The 18,465-nt window shown below is 44.7% G+C and overlaps 2 protein-coding genes across 4 annotated transcripts in view; both read left to right on the top strand.

Moving 5' to 3' along the window:
* Positions 1–7,077, top strand: part of Zbtb34 (zinc finger and BTB domain containing 34) — a 28,346-nt gene extending 21,269 nt beyond the window's left edge. The window contains exon 2 of the mRNA XM_042681150.1: positions 659–7,077. Within this exon, the coding sequence (XP_042537084.1) occupies positions 669–2,183 (1,515 nt within the window). The 5' untranslated portion in view covers positions 659–668 and the 3' untranslated portion in view covers positions 2,184–7,077. The remainder of the gene's footprint in view (positions 1–658) is intronic.
* Positions 7,078–17,317: 10,240 nt separating this feature from the next.
* The window catches only part of Ralgps1 (Ral GEF with PH domain and SH3 binding motif 1), a 242,208-nt gene continuing 241,060 nt past the window's right edge, over positions 17,318–18,465 (top strand). For all 3 annotated transcript variants that reach the window (XM_042680986.1, XM_042680987.1, XM_042680988.1), the window contains exon 1: positions 17,318–17,472. The gene's annotated coding sequence lies outside the window, so the exon portion shown is untranslated. The remainder of the gene's footprint in view (positions 17,473–18,465) is intronic.

The following is an 18,465-nucleotide window of genomic DNA, read 5'->3' on the forward strand; positions in this document are numbered from 1 at the left end:
CAGAGAGCAGGCAGGAGGGAGCAGAGCTGTCCCAGGTTTGCAGGCTGAGAACACTGACAGAGGGCAGTGCCCACTGATGTATCCATGACTCTTTTTATTCCTACTGCCTAAAATAGCTCCTCACTAGAAGGTCAGCATTGCTCTGTCACGCACTGCTGAAGGAGAAGTCAGTAAGACAAATAATAGGAAGGGGTGAGTATGCTGACAAGTGAATGTGTCCAAGTGCTGTGTTTTTGAAAAATACCAATTAGAAATACACAAGTAAGGCAAGACAGTCTTTAAATAAATTTACATTTGTATGGATTTTTGTTAATAGAGACCTTCAAATCCTCAAAAGTAGATGGTCCCAGGAAGTATTTTTCCTTAAATGGATACCACTTTCTCATTCAAAGCTAAAATAGCCTTGCGGTAGTGTTTTAGTTTTGCTCAAGATGAATGTAGGGCAATAATGACATTGGGTTAATTGATCAGTTCTTTTGTTTTAGATGAATTAAGTGAAAGACGAAAGACTTTAAAAAAAAAGAGGGAGAGAGAGCCAGAGGAAGAACGTTCAGGCAGTCCTCAGGAAGTACAGTAGCTGGTGTCTCAATGTGGTGAGCTTGTGTTCATGCCGCTTGTAAAGTCTTTGGCAAATTATAAAAACTCTCTCTTTCCACAGATTACGCTTCATGTCAGTAGAAATGGACAGCAGCAGTTTTATTCAGTTTGATGTGCCCGAGTACAGCAGCACCGTTCTGAGCCAGCTAAACGAACTCCGCCTGCAAGGGAAACTATGTGACATCATTGTCCACATTCAGGGTCAGCCATTTCGAGCCCACAAAGCAGTTCTCGCAGCCAGTTCCCCATATTTCCGAGACCATTCGGCACTAAGTACCATGAGTGGCTTGTCAATATCAGTGATTAAAAATCCCAATGTGTTTGAGCAATTGCTTTCCTTTTGTTACACTGGAAGAATGTCCTTGCAGTTGAAGGATGTTGTCAGTTTTCTGACTGCAGCCAGCTTTCTTCAGATGCAATGTGTCATTGACAAGTGCACACAGATCCTAGAGAGCATCCATTCAAAAATCAGTGTTGGAGACGTTGACTCTGTCACTGTTGGTGCTGAAGAGAATCCCGAGAGCCGTAACGGAGTGAAAGATGGCAGCTTCTTCGCCAACCCAGTTGAGATCTCCCCTCCATACTGCCCTCAGGTACGGCAGCCCACCACCAGCAGTGAGCTCCGGATGGAGACAACCCCCAGCAAAGCTTTGCGTAGCCGCTTACAGGAGGAGGGGCACTCAGACCGGGGGAGCAGTGGGAGCGTGTCTGAGTATGAGATTCAGATTGAGGGGGACCATGAGCAAGGGGACCTTTTGGTGAGAGAGAGCCAGATTGCTGAGGTAAAAGTAAAGATGGAAAAGTCCGACCGGCCCAGCTGTTCTGACAGCTCCTCCGTGGGGGACGATGGGTACCACACGGAGATGGTTGATGGGGAGCAAGTTGTAGCAGTGAACGTGGGCTCCTATGGCTCTGTGCTCCAGCATGCCTATTCCTACTCCCAGGCAGCCTCACAGCCATCCAGTGTATCAGATACTTTTGGAAGTTTAAGTAATTCTAGCCCATCAAGGTCCATGCTGAGCTGTTTCCGAGGAGGACGTGCCCGTCAAAAACGAGCTTTGTCAGTCCACCTGCACAGTGACCTCCAGGGTGTGGTGCCGGGGTCTGACAGTGAAGCTATGATGAACAACCCAGGCTATGAGAGCAGTCCCAGGGAGAGGAGTGCCAGGGGTCACTGGTATCCATACAACGAGAGGTTGATCTGCATTTACTGTGGGAAGTCCTTCAACCAGAAAGGAAGCCTTGACAGGCACATGCGACTCCATATGGGAATCACCCCCTTTGTGTGCAAGTTCTGTGGGAAGAAGTACACACGCAAGGACCAATTAGAGTACCACATCCGGGGCCACACTGATGACAAACCATTCCGCTGTGAGATTTGTGGGAAGTGCTTTCCATTCCAAGGTACCCTCAACCAGCACCTGCGGAAAAACCACCCAGGCGTTGCAGAAGTCAGGAGTCGCATTGAGTCCCCTGAGAGAACAGATGTGTATGTGGAACAGAAACTAGAAAACGATGCGTCAGTCTCAGAGATGGCCCTAGACTCTCGCATGGAAATTCATACAGTGTCTGATGCTCCTGATTAGGATGGTAAAGAAGTGCACCCAAACAAAGCACATTAATCAATGCATATTTGTGATTTGCTTTGTGTAATCTTTTGTTTTCCCAACCATCTGGAAAGCTCTTGGTCTCTTGGCAGTTCTTCTAAAGTTTCTGGATGGAACACTTCTTTGTGTTTATCCTTTCTCCCATTCTGTCTCCCCCAAGGAGCTCAAAGCATGAAGGGCAAAGTATCCAGGGAAAACACAGGCTGACAGTATTTTTCTTTGGCTGAACTCTTAATCCCAAACCTGCCAGTGATTTAGCTATGCCAACTGGTTGACCCTACGTTCTCTGCCAAGAGGCATCCTCTCTCACTGTGGGCACTAGCACCAGTGCATTTATTTCCACAGGGAGACTAGGATGCTATCCAGCTGATACAAATGGGTAACCTTTTCTAAGTTAAATTTACTTTTTGGGGGTAGTTAGACTATATATATATATATAATAAAGTGATTATTATATATATAATTATATATACATTCTGAAATTTGAGTTTATTCTGGTTGAGGTGAATGTAAGAGAAATATATAATTTAATACAATGTGAACAGAGCTTTTAACTCTGTCTCATCCCTACCTAATATGTTAGTTTTGCCCCTTGGTTTCCCCTACAGAAGAATGTCACTAGGTTTTCATATCTATTAATCATTGTGTCCTGAAGCAGACAAAGCAAATCACAGTGTTCATAGCTCTGCTTCACAGCAAACTACATAAACCAAATGCCATAAAATTTCTTCAACTCTAGTTTGAAACTGTTTGGAATTTTTGTTCGTTGTCCAGCAAGTAAGCTGGATGACCTGTGGTGCTGACCTTTTTACATAGTATAGTGTTCTATTAGCCAACCCCAAAGGAGCAGTGGTTTTCAAGGTTTTTACTGGCCTACAAATCTACCTTCATTCCGTACTGTAGAAACATACATTCCAGGTAACTGAATCGAATCACTCTACCATGAGTTATTACTCGCACTAAAGGAAAAGAATTTGTAGTTCTGTCTACAAAATTCTTCAAGCAGTGTTGTTTGTTTTTCCTGTTTTTTTTCTTTCTCTTTTCAAGCAGCCAGTTCAGGTGCACAGCAACTTTTTCTATGTGCAGTTCCCAGGGAAACTGCAAAACTTGGAATTTGTACTTTTTGTAAAGCTATACTCTATGGGAATTGCAAGCAATATATCTATCTTAGTATTGTGTGTGCTAATGCGAGCCTCTGTGGCTCCCCCACTCTCTCAGTGTTTCCTGCTGAAAGAAACCAACAGTTCAAAGCCCTCTAAGATACTCTGTGTGTCACCAAATCTGTATGTGTGTCACCATATTTTTGGTCATGTGGTGCTATTTTTATGTTCAGTGTCTTTTAGGTCAGTATAGTTGTAGAAAATGTGAAATCCAATGATAATAGTGAATTAAGTTATTTTCCTCCCAAGTTCATTGCTTGAAAAGAGACCTCAAAAGCATGTGCTGGCAAACAGGTTGCTATACAAAGACATTGTTGTAGTAATACTTTAGCTTCAGTTCACTGTTGTACCAACAGGCTTTATAAGATCACTTTGGTACTGTGGACTCTGGCAGAGAGAACTTTTAAGAACAAGTTGGTGGTGAGTCTTGCTGCAGGCCGCCCAGAGAATGTCAGCACTCTTAATCTCTCTTCCTGAGAACCTGAGCTCGGAGACCCACAACCAGCACATATCCACAGCCACCTTAAAAATCCAGACAGACCAACCTCACAGGCTAGGAGTTAAAGAATGCAGAAATCAGTGTTTGCTGGTTTCCCATGCTTTTCTGGCTCTTAAAATACCAAGAATGGTGGGTTGGGGTGGGGGGATCTCTTTGTTTAGGACTTAATTTTTTTTTTAAGAAGTCATTCAAGCCCTCCCTGTGTGGCAGCTCCCCAGCCGCCCCCCTGCAGTGGTGGCTGAGCAGTAGCACCTCTTTAGCACACAGGATTTGTTCATATGTGAACTGCTGGGCTACACCTCAGTGTTAATTCACGTAGATTTCACTCTAACCTTGCTGCTCCTGGGAGCAGCTCTTGCTAATCGGGTATATAGTATGCCTTTTTCCTCGTCAAACTGCCTAAGTCGGGGTTTGTTCTCTCCCTGAAGCACTTGCTCAACTTTGTGCCTCAAGGGGAGGCTGGACTCCAAGTGTTTACCCACTTAAATGTGTTCTGGGGTTTCAGGTAAATGTTTGTGATTTTTTTTCCTTACATGAATAAGTTTGCTTTTGATTTTTCTTTTTAAGAGTTAAATGCAAAAAAAAAAATTGTGATACAAATTTAAGTTTGTGACAAGAAAGACCCATATCCAGGGACAGAAGAGGTCAAGCTCAGGGAAGGAACCTCCTCTTCACTCAGGCTCGGGCCTTCTGTGAGGTCTCCAGAGCTTTCCACAGGATGTGAGACAGGTGGGGAGTGGAGAGAGCTCTTGAGGCAGTACCTCCATGTCCTGGATCTTGTCTCTGTGTCTGTCTGAACCTTATTTACATGGAGTTGTTGTGTTTGTAAATGTGTTTAGCTGGTTTGAGTTTACCAAAGAGTGACTTATCCAAAATTGTCTTTGACAAAAATATACATTGCTTTGATTGTACAGTTCAGGTTCAAACATTGTAATGGGACTGTTAAGGGGCAGAAAATTGATTGCGTTTCTCTCTAATAATCATGATATCGCATTTTGCAAGTTCCACTTGCTCCCATTCATGTTGCTAACACTTTACCCTCTCTCTCCACTGCTAGCAGTGTTAGAATGAATTCTCAAGCCATAACACAGTACTGTAAAGTTCGCAGGGCTTCAAGGGAGGTGTGTAGGCCAGCACAGTGCTGTGGAGCCACTGAGCTGAGTGCTCCACGGTCTGCCTCTAGTGGGTAGGGCTGTGGGGTGGTTCCACTCTGATGGGCCGCAGCAGTTGATTGTGCCTTGCCACAGGAGGATGTGCCAGGAGGTTAACATGACCACAGAACAGAACCATTCTCTCCCTGAAGTTCACTCCACGTCTCCACAGACGAAGGACGCTGTGTAACTAGCTCCTTAGAGCAACTCCTTCTGGAAAGCAAAGTCCCTATTTCTGTACAGTTTTAGGTTAGATGTTTCATTTATAACAGATGCAGAAATCAACTAAGAGAAAGTGATATGTGAAGAAATCTTTTACAGTAAAATATATCCTGAATTCCTCTAGGCTTGTTCATAATTGAGTCTCTGAGCTACCTTTTCCATATTTGACAATGTGAAGACAGTGACAGCGTCCTTTTCTATTAATGTCTAACCTGTTATTACAAACTGTGAAGACAAAATATTTTATACTTTTACTAATGTTTGTGGTTTTAAACAGTTTTCATTCCAATCAGTTCTCTACCCTCTAATTTCTACTAAAGCTGTAAATACATTTTAAAATATATTTGTAAATACAATTTATGAAGACAAGTAAATTTTTTGGTTAGTGGGAAAGCCTCCCAACCAATTGGCTCTGCCTTGGCATATTTTTTTTTCTTTATGTGTGTTGTTTTATTTTCTTTCCTCTTTTTAAACCGCAGAAAGGATACTGTCAATTCACTGTTAAGCAGAATATACTGTACAACTAAATTGCTCATTTTTAAATCTTTGAGAGCATGAATATATGTCTCTTCTAATGATAGCGGTTATTGCCAACTCTGTTTTTCCCTTAGCCTAGGTCATAAGCCCTGCATATTTCTGTGTGTGATTGTTTTTATTTTTATTTTAATGTCCTGGATTCTAGGAAGAATTTGCAGGAACACAAAACAAGGGCTGGGGGAGTCATCCACATGAATGAGCTTTACTTTAGAGATCAATGTGTTTTATTTTAACTTTTTTCCTGTTTGTTACTGTGACTTTTTTTGTTGTTGTCATCGTCATTATAGTTTTAATCTATAATGGTTTCCTGTGAAGCCTCCACTGAAAGGGACTCAAATATGCAACACCTAAACTATTTTCCAAGGGCACATGCCCCTTGAATGGTGCTTCTAGACTGGTCAGGGTTATTTATTAAATTTTATATATGAAAGTATTGGGGAATTATGTAAATTCTTTATATGAAACTAGTTCATAAGTCATAGATTTCATATTACTCAGTGCAACTGAACTGAAAGTTCAGGAAAGTCATTCACATTGTTCCAAAATTGTAACGGTTGTCACCCATCACATGCGTCTTCTTCAATAAGTGCCAGAGTGGTCCCACTGTTTCTGTCCAGTGCTTGACTTCTCAGCCCAGAAGAGAACCGGCATCCTCTGGTTCCCTCCCTGGGTCTGGCACAGACAGGGCTATTGTAGTTCTTCATCAAGTCCCGGAGTTGGCCTTGTGGCCTTGGTGCTCCGTATGGCAGATTCAGTAAATAGACCTCTTGCTGCCCCTCAGTGACAAGTTATGCTGTGAATTCAACCTTTGGACTTGAGACCCAAGCCTCTGGTTGCTGCCCTGACTAGAGTAAGAGGTAGACTTACTTTGTTTTAAAATAACCATTTTTCTAATGTGAAAACCATCTCTCTCACCACTTTATTAGTAGGGCTAACATTGTTTTCCGTTATAAATGGTTGAGCAATTTGAATGACTTAACACAGTGTCATTACCTTGCAATATAAACTGGTAACCTCACAACTCCACACTTCATTGCCATGTGAAGTAAATGAAGCTAGCTAAGCGGATGCTGTATCAACTAGTAACTTGCCATTAAGGATTATTTTATAGCATGGAGTTAAGACTATTTATTCAAATGATATTTTACTCTCGTATTCATTTTGTTTTAGATTTGTGACATGAATATTTCAGTGCTGCTTAATTTTGTTTTGAATTCTTGTTTCTTGCTTGTAAATGGCTTTTTTTATGGTATAAAGTCAATGGAAATTGCTGTTTGTAAATAAAAATGCTGCTAGAGCAATCATGCTGTGGTCACCCTCTGTATTTGCCTCTCATAGCCTCTGTGTGTTTCCCTGGCTCTGACAAACATTTGCTGTATCACAGTTTCTGTAACCACTGTTTTTGAAAGCCTGGGGTTTCATAAGAGACTCTTGTAGTGCCATCATTGTGCTGAAAGAAAAAGAAGCAGATGGAGTTCTGATCTTTCTCTTGTAAAACCAATATTGGATTGTCACACTCCGGTCTGCACCCAGGCTTCCCCACTGCCTGTGGGTACACCTTGCCCAGTCCTTCAGGACTGTTTCTTCTGCCTGCACTGTCATCTCCCTCTTAGCTAGTTCCTTCCCCTCCTCCAATCCAGCTATGGAGCCCTTTTTTCCTACAGCAACCCTTCTAGGTCAGTCCCCTTTATAACAGAATTTTGTTGAGCAGTGTGGTCTTGACCATTGAAGTACTTACTTTAATTTGTGGTTAGGTAATCAGTGGGATTATTCAATTGATGCTTCCCTTGAGATCCTGTGAGTTCCTTGCTGAAGGGACCCTATGTCCTCACCCTTGTGTCCTTAGCATAGGCCCCTGAACACCACAGTGGGTGCTTAGCTAGTGTTTGTAGGACCCGATGGAACAGGGAAGTAAGGCTGTGAGGTGAGTGGGGATTCAGCTTGGCTCCCATGGGGCTGTCTTGCTGACAAGTTCCTTACTGGTAAGTTAAGGTTGCTGCCAGGCCAAGTCCTATGCCTTCTCTCCAGGACTACTTTATGGTGTGGTGACAGTGAGCTAATACATAATGCAGTACTCTGCTTTCCCTGCAAGCTGGGCCCTGAGATGAATAAGGAAGAAACTAAAGAAGATGATGGAGAAAGGGCACTGACATTCCTGACAGGAGCAAGGTCTGGCTTCTAGCCTTCCTGTGCCTCAGCATCATCTTAAACAAGTCAGGCAGCTGTGGCTTCTGATAGGTTTGTTCCTTCCCTCAGGCTGGAAAAGTAGCCCAACATCAGGAAACAGGCAGATCTCTAGAGGACCATCCCAGGAGGCTGTTTCCTGTCACTACCATCTGGGAGCAGACACCCTGGGTCAGAGCAGATAGAGCGAGATTATATGGCGTTGCATTGCCAGCAAAGGCCATGGCCTTTCATTTGTCCTGAAGTCAGACTGCTCTTTACTTTGAGTTCCTGCTGATTATAATTCATAAGAGTTGTTGGCTAAGCCTGTTTGGCTTTAGGGAAGCTTATTGTTGCTTTCTAATGTCAAAGAACACCACCAGTCCCTAATTGCTGACTGGCCATCATCTCCTAGGCCACTTTATTGAAAGCTCCTCAAAGATGTTCATATTTGATTATCTCTCATGATGTTTGCTTTGGGGTTTTCAAAGTAGCCAGGCTACCTCACCTTTTGTCAACAAGTAGGGTCCAAAACATCAGAACACAAAAATGGCAGAAAAAGTCTACCATGAAGGAAATTAAATTAGAAAGCACATAGATTTGGAAAAGGTGTATCATAAAGCTTACTCTTGGAGCTCTCATTAGTCAAGAGAGTATACTTTTGTTCCAAAGTGGAGGAATGCATATGTTACACTTTTTTTTTTTGGTCCATCATGGGGCTAGAACTCAGGACCTGGGCCCTGTCCCTGAGCCTCTTTGTGCTCAAGGCTAGTGCTCTACCACTTGAGCCACAGCACCACTTCTGGCTTTTTTCAGTGACTACATGGACTTTCCTGCCCAGGCTGGCTTTGAGCAGCGATTCTCAGATCTAAGCCTCCTGAATAGCTAGGTTTACAGGCATGAGCCACTGGTACCCAGCATGCACACATATGTTTTGAAATGTAGATATTGTCCAGCAAATGCATGTTTTGAAATGTAGATATATTCATAGCAATATGCCATATCCTGTGTTTTCTATACTCCAAGAGGGTAAGTTCTCAGAACCTTGTCCCTGAAACATACCAGAGTGAAAGGAGAGCTCATTTTGTTCTGCCTCTACCATAAGGGAATTTGGGCCTTATCAGTGTGGGATCTGGAAACCAGGGGGTTGCTGTTGGATGTCCTGCTCACTTCTGTTATACCAGGACAGCAGACAAACTTTGCTGGGAAGGCAGTGACACAGTGAAGCAGGAGGGTCCTACCCCCCTACACACACACACACACACACACACACACACACACACACACACGTAGGCTCAGCCTTGATGTTCTCATCTGCCCAAGAACTCTCCTTTTTTTTGTCAGCCCATAATTTATTCCTGGTGGGCTCCCCTCGGCTCACTGTGACTGCATGGCCCAAGCCTCTGAGTCTTAGCTAGAATGGATCCCACAAGTGCTGTGGATCACCTTCAGGTGTGTGTGTGTGTGTACATGCGTGTACACACATTCATTTAAATGGACAACTAAGATGGTAAGTCATTTCTAATTCTGTCTTCTTTCCCAGAGTGCCGGAAATGGAAAGATCACTTTCATTCAGGAAGGGACCTCACAGATAAGTTATGACTGTGCTGGGACTCCTATAGTAGTCCACATACACTTCTACAAGATTCTGCTTATGGAAATTCCTGCATCCTGAGAGACTGCAAGTTTGACAGCTTTCAGTGACACAAAGCCCTTCCTTGTCCCGAGTCCCAGATCTGCCTCCCTGGGGTCTGTGCCCTTGGATTTGTTCTCTTGAAGGTCACATGTATTGAGTCTGTGACATCCCATCTCTGAACTATTGTGTGCTACATGTGACTTTGGGCTGACTGTCTTTTCTCAGAGACTAAGCCATGGGGACATTCATCTTTGTCCCTACCCACTCCCCTCCATTTCAGGATTTTAACCTGTAAGACTGTGGGACCTGTTACAGAATCTTGTTGGAACTGAGGAGACAGAACATAACTTGGAGGAACACGCCTTTGGCAACCAAATTACATTTGTGTGACTTATTTTAACTAGCCTGTTGCTGCCAGACAATCTGTTCATCACACATCTGGGTGCCTGGAACTGGCTTCAGTGTTGCTAAATTATTCAGCCCTTCATTTTCTTCCCTCACTTTTCTAAATAGCTAATGCCTTGGCTTTGGGAGATTTTAGCCTAGACTCTAGCATAGAGTCTCCCTTTGGTGGCTAATTTTCCTTCCTCTCTGGGGTACCTTGGCTCCACCAGGGACCTGGGCCAGTGGCACTACTCTAGTTGGGAAAAGGGATTTGGTCCTGCCTGTGTGTGTCTGTGCACAGAGAAGGCACTTGAGCCTGTGGCTCATCCAGAAGAAATAGTTTCATCTACTTCCTCTGCCCTTTAATCCTAGCTGTGCCTTTTTGCTCCGGCCTCTCTTATCCTTGCCTGCTGCACCCTGACTAGGCTGGTGGTGAAATGGGAATGCTTAGGTTTCAGTAACTGAACTACCACTTCCTTCTTTCCCTGCTCTGTGTCACCTCCTGATCCCCTGAATGGGCCTCTTGCCACCAGGCTGTGTTGAAATGCTCCAGTTCTGACTGCGGTTAAGGGAACCAGCTACATGTCCGGTAAGTTTGCAGATTTCTGCCCTGATGGTAAGCCCTAAACCTCCACTCCACATACCATCGTGGTTTTGGAGTCTACACCTTTATAAAGACTCAAGCAGCATTGGCTATAATGGTTTAGCCTAGATGAAAGAGGTTGGGTGGTTTCACTCCAAGGGTGCTATGGATAGATGAGGCACAGAGAGCTTTGCTGATTCCTCTGGAAAGCTGGTGGCCAAGCCTGGCAACCCTGAGAACTCCCAGAAGACGCAGGATCCAGGTTTTCAGATTATTTCTACCTGATACTAAGATGGCCACACTCAGGTTCTGGAAAGCAGAGTTCAGGTAGACCCAGGGGCATAGCCTCTTTAAGTGGAGGCTCAGCTTTCAGAATAAAATAATCTGGGACTACCTTTGACATCTTTTAAGAATCTATATGCTAGCCAGGGGGTTGGTGGCTCAGGACTGTAATCCTAACTACTCAGAAATTTGAGATCTGAGGATTATGGTTCAAAGCCAGCCCCAGCAGGAAAGTCTAGGAGACCCTACCAGCAAAGAGCAGAAATAGAGCTGTTGTTTCAAAACATGGGAGACTTCCAGCTAAGCTGTGAGTTCATGTCCCAGAACTGGCACACCTGTGTGCACATGTGCCCATGTGTGCTCACACACACACACATACACACACGCTTCTAAGGGGAAAAGCACTTTGACTATATTCAAGGCAAAACAGAACCATAAAAAAGGAATAATTTAGGGGCAAACAGCTTTTCAACATATAAAACAAAGCTTTGAAAATTATTGAGAAAAAGACAAATACAAAAGTTTGAGAAGAGGAAAGGAATGTAAAGAAGTGATACACAGAAGAAATATTCAAGCCTAACAAATGCTGTCAAGTCAAATATATTTTGTCTTGCTAGAAAGCAATGAAAGCAGAAATGAGAGACAATTTTCCTGCAATGTCCTACATTTATGACAGTGGAGAAGTTAGACATTCAGACCCTGCTCTTAGAAATAGAAGCTGGTATAATATTTCTGGAAGGCAGATTGATGTTGTGTTGTAATTTTTAATTATGTATGCTCTTTGATACTGGTACTACTTTTTAAAATCCAACCTAAGAAGATACTCAAAGAAGTAATGAAAGATGTAAAATTTATTTGCCTCAGTGTTGATTATTGGAGCAAGGCATAATCCCAGCAACAGCAAGCTACCACTCTAATAGCCATCAATAAATCTGGTACATACCTTCAATGCTACACTAGAGTTCTGGGGCTTGAATTCAGGGCCTGGGCACTGTCCCTGTGCTTCTTTTACTCAAGGCTAGCACTCTACCACTTGAGCCACAGTGCTATTTCCGGCTTTTTCTGTTTATTATATGGTTTTGAGGAATCGAACCCAGGGCTTCATGCATGCTAGGCAAGCACTCTACCATTAAGCCACATTCCCAGCCCTCGAGTCATTTATAACATTATAAATGTATTACTAAGCCTTTATGGCACATATATAAGCCTTTATATATCCATATCATGCTATCAGGTATTGCAAAGTCATTTTTAAAGGAATATGTGTCACATGAGACATATAGATTACAGTATGTAGTATGTACAAGATATGATATAGATATATGCATAATAGCCTCTACTTAATGCCTATAGGTTTTATTTGTATTAAATAATGGACTAAATAGGATAAAAATATAGTAGATACTTTAAGAAGCTTCCAGGAAATAAGCTTGGGTAGGGTGGTTAGAGCCACCCATTGAAGTATACTGAATTTTATTTCAAGCTATGACATTTACATTGGACCTTGTGGCCACGGGGAGGCAGTAGAACGCAGTTCATTGAACATTGATGGGGCTTCTACTCTTAGAAACTTCAAGTTTAAAAGGTCTTCTCATTGAGAATATTGCTGCAGAGAATGACAAATCAGAAGTCAGAGTTAGCAAACTGTCTCCCTCCCAAGGTAGACCCTTGAAGAAACCTGATGATGAGTTGGCTAGCTAAAAGGAGAAGAGGAGAAAGGACAAGAATTTCAGGCAGAGGGAACAACATGTAGAAAGGTTTTGAAGCTGTAAGAATCTTAGTAGGTATAAGGAGCTGAAAAAGACCAAGACAGCTGAAACACAGGAGACTGGCCTGGGATGAGGTACAAATAGGGCAGTCCTGGTATTTGGCTCTGCATTTTCATTGAGAATCTTGGTGACTGTATTCCTCAGACTTTCTCACTGTTGTGAAGAAGAAAAAAAAGCCCACCAGAAACAAGTAGGGAAGGGTTTACTCTGGCTTATAGTTTCAGATATATCAGTCTCTTGTGGCAGAAGTATGTGGCAAAGCACGGCAGTTCACATTATGGTGGCCAGGAAGCAACAGAAAAATTCAGGGTATGGCTGGGAATGTGGCTTAGTGGTATAGTGCTTGCCTAGTATGCATGAAGCCTTGGGTTCGATTCCTCAGTACCACATATACAAAAAAAAAAAAAAAACCACGGAAGTGGCGCTGTGGCTCCAGTGGTAGAGCTAGCCTTGAGCTGAAGAGCTAGTGGACAGCACTCAGGCTCAGAGTTCAAGCCCCAGGACCAGCAAAAGAGAGAGAGAGAGAGAGAGAGAGAGAGAGAGAATGTCTCCGAAAGATAGTGTGAATTGAAATCTTCCTAGTGAGCCAAATATTTGGTTATTCATTTTGTGTGGATTAAGAGATGGTCAGAGTGCAGATATATTTAGATCATCAATGACTCATGGTTTGGCTAGAGGTTAGGAATTTCAAAGGACAAAGACTATTTATTATTATTATTATTATTTTGGGTCCGGTCGTGGGGCCTGAACTCTGGGCCTGGGCACTGTCCCTCAGCTCTTCAGCTCAAGGCTAGCGCTCTACCACTTGAGCCACAGTGCCACTTCTGGCTTTTTTTCTTTTTGCTTATGTGATGCTGAGGAATCGAACCCAGGGCCTCATGCATGCAAGGCAAGCACTCTACCACTGAGCCACCTTCCCAGCCCCTCAAAGGACAAAGACTAGATGATAGTCACAAGAGAACTTTGGGAAAACCTATGTGAATAAGCCTTTCACAATACTTCCAGAACATGAAGATAGAATTGATTATCTGTTACTATGTGACAAATAGCAATGTAACCATTCCCAAAGTTATTGGTTTTAAACAGTAATGATCTCATTTTTGCACGATTCAGTGGATCAGCAATTTGTATTGGGCTCTGCAGATTGGTTCTTCTGTGGGATTTTCTGGGAATCATTAATGTAGCTGCAGCCATCCAGGGGTTGAACTAGGGCTAGATCTGTGATGGTCTCATATGAGTGATAGTTGGGACTGGTTGTTGACTGGACCATGTTTCTCTAACAGACTAGTTTAGGGTTCTTCATAAAGCAGAAGAAGAGTTTTTTTAGTTTTTAAATTTTTCTTTATGTAGTTGTACAAAGGGGTTTCAATTCAATAGGATAGTTTCAATTCAATTCAACAGGACAGTTTTAAAGATATGATCAATATCACCCCTTCCATCATTCTCCTGCATCTCTCCTAACCCCACCGATCCCCTTGTTACCTGGTTCCATTTTCAGATATGTTCACTGAATATTGTCACTGTATTTGCCTACCCTTTCTCCATTTGTCTGCTCTATCTCCCCCTAACACCCTGTCCTTCCCAAGCATGCTTTAGCATCTTGGTTTTCAATTTGTTAAACTATAAGTAAGTTGATCAAAGGAGTTACACCATTGGAATTCTCTCCTGCATAGTCAGTTTGTGTATATGTGCATATGACTCTGTATGTTTTCATATATGCTCATAATTTAGATCTAACTTCCATATATGGGCCCTTTGTTTCTCTGAACCTGATTTACTTCATTTCACATAATTTTTTTCCAGGTTCCTCCATTTGGCAGTGGAAGAGCTTTGAGAGAGCAAGTCTAGAAGCTGCAAGGCTTCTTGAGGTCTAGGCTGGGACCCCCGCCATATTGTTTCTATCGTCTTCAACTCATCAAACAAATCACAGTCCAGCCAAGATTACGGGGATAGAAACAGACTTTTTCTCTTGCAGTGGATTCATGCAAAAATGGTCATGATGGCAGGGATGGAGACTATGGGCTATCTATTATATAGATTTTCTTCACCACTGCTGAAGGCCTAACTTGTCAAAATGGCAATACTCCCCAGGGAGAAGTTCTAGTTCCTGGCATTGATTACAGTACAATTTTCATCATGAAAGAAACAGTTATTTGCCCTCACTAGCAAAGAATATTCTAATAAATATAGTTTCACTTTTTTCACAATACTTATGCCAAAACTACTATCTGTCTACTTCTAAAGTACCTTAGTAAGGTGGGCGCCGGTGGCTCACGCCTGTAATCCTAGCTACTCAGGAGGCTGAGATCTGAGGATCACAGTTCGAAGCCAGCCTGGGCAAGAAAGTCCACATGAGGCTCTTACTTCCAATAAACCACTAGAAAACCGGAAGTGAGCTGTGGCTCAAGTGGTAGAGTGCTCACCTTGAGCTGAAGAGAACTCAGGGACCTTAGTCACAGTCATTCTTTTTTTTTTGGTCGGTCACAGGGCTTGAACTCTGGGCTTGGGCGCTGTCCCTACGCTACTCCTCACTACTCTTGGGGCCATCCTGGAATCCAGTTCTCCTATCAACTACCTCCTGCATGGCTAGAGACTACAGATTCATAGAATCATACCCAGCTTGTTTGTTGAGGTATGTGTGGAGCTCAGACTGGTTTGGATTCACCAATCTCCTGACCTCAATCTTCTGAGTAGTTAAGATTACAGGCATGAGCCATTGTGCCTAGCTTCCAAATTTTTGCTAATTTTGTGCAGGTCTACAAATGATCATCAAAATACGGCAAATATTCATTTGGAAGTTACAAATAAACTTTTCAGAATCTGTAAAAAATGATCAAATGTATGTTTTTTAAAGTATATTCACATCTAACTTCTGGGGTAGAGAATTTATATTTCCCTGAGAATTGAACATTGCTCTCCCTACATTTTTATGAGCCATTAGAATTGCTAGAATCCTCACTGAAGTTTTAAGTCCCATGTCCTAAGACACAAATCAACAACTTCTTATTTATCCTGCCCTAGATATATGGTCAAGCACCCTGAAAATCCAAGGGCCTCTGCTAATACATACCAGCTAATTCTTGCAATTCCATCCCTCCTTTGGCTGGCCCAGTGTATTCTCAGCAAAGTAATTCTAGAACTTAACCCTGGTTACCATCCAGGCAATCAAGAGAAGAGGTAGGGGCAGAACCAGGGTGGGGGAATTATCTGTTGCATCTGTGCTTGCAGAAGCCCTACAGACAAATATAATAGTATCTCTTGGTTATTGAGCCCCTGGCAGGTGTCAGGTCCTCTCCATATATTGTCTCATTTCATCTTCCTAATAGCTGTAGAGGGAGTTTTTTTTTTATTATTACATTTCATTTTCAACAAAGAAACAGAGGCACAGAGAAGTAGCTACCTCAAGTATACAGAGCTTGCTGCTTCAGACCTAGGGTTTGGATTCAGGCAGCCTGTCTTGCCAGCTTTAGCTCTCAGCTTTCACCCTGTAACTAGAGTCTATGAGCAGAACCATTGTATTTGCATCTCTTGCTCTCTTTAAGTAAAATAAAGAACATTCTCCAGTGACTACTGTTTTCTCAATACCAAACAGCAGAAGGCGCCCTTCAAGGGTCCCCCCCAAAGACTCAGAAAAAGCTTCATTTTTACCTTTTGTTTGTTTCTTCTACCAGTTTTGGGAAGCATGGTAACCTAACTTTTCCATACTCTAATGTTATTGGGCAATGAACTTTAAAATTGTCACATGGGATGGGCTGGGAAGTTGGCACAGTGGTAGAGTGCTTGGCTCGCATGCATGAGGCCCTGGGTTCTATTCCTCAGCACCACAGAAGCAGAAACAAGCCAGAAGTGGCACTGTGGCTCAAGTGGTAGATCTTTAGCCTTGAGCTGAATTGCTGAGGGACAGTGCCCAGACCCAGTTCAGACCGACAAAAAAAAAATTGTCACATTGGACTTGTCTACATACCCTGGACACATTTGACCTTTCTGAGGGAATCAGAACAGCTCTGACTTCAATGGTTTCTAATTGATGATTTCTGTATCTTTGGGTGAGCGAGTTAATCTCTGTGTTTATCAGGTCGTGTCTGGCACAGAGGGAAGGATTTGGGAGTAGGGGGACAGAATCCAGGTCCTTTCCCAGCTTTGCACTTGCGTGGTTAGGCAAGATCCTTCACCTTGTTAGGCCTAATTTAGCCAAGCTGTACAACAAACGGGTTGGACTCAAGGATCTCCGAGATGTCTTTTGGCTTTGACAGTCTATGCTTACCTGCAAGAAGTCGTAATGTCTCGCTCACAAAATCTTTTTTTGTTGTTGCTGTTGCTGTTCTTGAAAACAATAAATCCTAGGTAGGGATTTAAGGGGAAATTGGTTGAGGCCTGGAAGAATGTGTAGGGAATGGGATGCATGGCTACTTCCGGACAGGATGGGCGTGGCGGGTCGCGGAGTCTCCAGTGCGGTCAGCAGAGCATCCCTGCAGGTTGAACAGGCGTCCGCAGCCGAGCGCAAAGGCCGAGGCCAGAGAGGACCGCGGCCGCAGCGGCTGCGCACTGGCGCGACCAAACCAGTCGATTTGCGTGTCTCCGCCCCTGCGACGAGCTGGTTGGGGGGGGTTGATCTGATGCCGCACAGTGATTGGCTGTGCCGTCCGCCGCTCAGGCCGGGAGCGGACGGTTCCTACTGCGGCTGGGCACTGACTCGGCTCCCGCGTCGGCCCGCGCTCCAGCTGCGCCCGGCCCGGCCCCGGCCCGGCTCTGCCCAGCCTCGGCCTCCGAGCGAAGGCGCCGCTGCCTCTGGGCCGCTCCCAGGGCCATGAGGAGGCGGCGGCAGCCACTGCGGCCCGCGTCAAGGTGACCGGCCGGGACTGCGGCGGTGGCGAGAACAGCGGTGAGAGGAGCGGCCGGCGGGGCGGGGCGGGGTGGGGCGGGGCCCTGAGGGCCGGCCGGAGGGAGCTGCAGGTGCGGGAGGCGGGGTCCGGAGGGCCGCTGGGGCCCAGGGGGCGGGGCCTCGGTGCAGGAGGCGGGACCGGGGTGGGGGTCTTTTGGTCGGGTTGTGGAGCGGGTCTGGGCGGGGAGCCTGAGGTACCCTGGCCCCGGGGGTAGCGGGAGGCGTGAGGGACCGTGGGTGTGGGGGTGGCAGCGGGAATAGGGCGCAGGTGCAAGGGGCGGGGCTGGAGGAGGCAGTTGGGCGGGGCCAAGGGGGCTGCAGGGGCGGGGGGCGGGGCCTAGGGTGACAGCGGATTTGACAATGGGAGGGGGCTTCGAGGTGAAGCCAAAGCTGGCAGGGTCTGGGAAAACCACAGGTGCCAGGGGCGGGGCTAAGGTGGTGGAAGGGCGGGACTCCCAAGTGGTGGCCGGTCCGGAAGCAGGGCCACAGGTGAGGAGCCGGGTAGGGTTAGTTGTCCCTGGAGAAGAGAAGGCCTCTTTCTTTGCTCTCCAGGGGACTTGGGTGGGAAGGGGAACTTTGGGCTCTTGGCAGATTCTGGAGATATGTAGGGTTGCCACTGAAGGGAAGTTGCAGACCTGCCTTTGCCTGTGCTGAGCCGGACTTGGAGCTCAGCAGCTCTAGTTACTAGGTCGGCTGCTTCCCTTATGCTGTTCCATGCCCTAAGTGGGGCGCGCTGTGTGTTTTTTCCTGTTACTGTTAGAAAGACATGCCCAGATTGAGGGGTGGGTGGTTTTCATTGGATGTCTGGCTTTTAAGAAACGTGTGTTTCTCAAAGAGTAGTTTGGGTGGTGCTTGAGCGTGTGTGGATTATTGGCCCCTGGTACCAGATGCTGCTGCAAACGTTTGCAGTGCTAGCATCAAAAAGACTGAAATGGCAGCCAGGTTAGGAGAAAGTAGAGGGATGAGATTTCAGAAGCTTTTGCCTCTGTTGTC

Source organism: Dipodomys spectabilis, unplaced genomic scaffold (genome assembly GCF_019054845.1).
Source record: "Dipodomys spectabilis isolate Male_0828 unplaced genomic scaffold, ASM1905484v1 ptg000067l, whole genome shotgun sequence".
NCBI lineage: Eukaryota > Metazoa > Chordata > Mammalia > Rodentia > Heteromyidae > Dipodomys > Dipodomys spectabilis.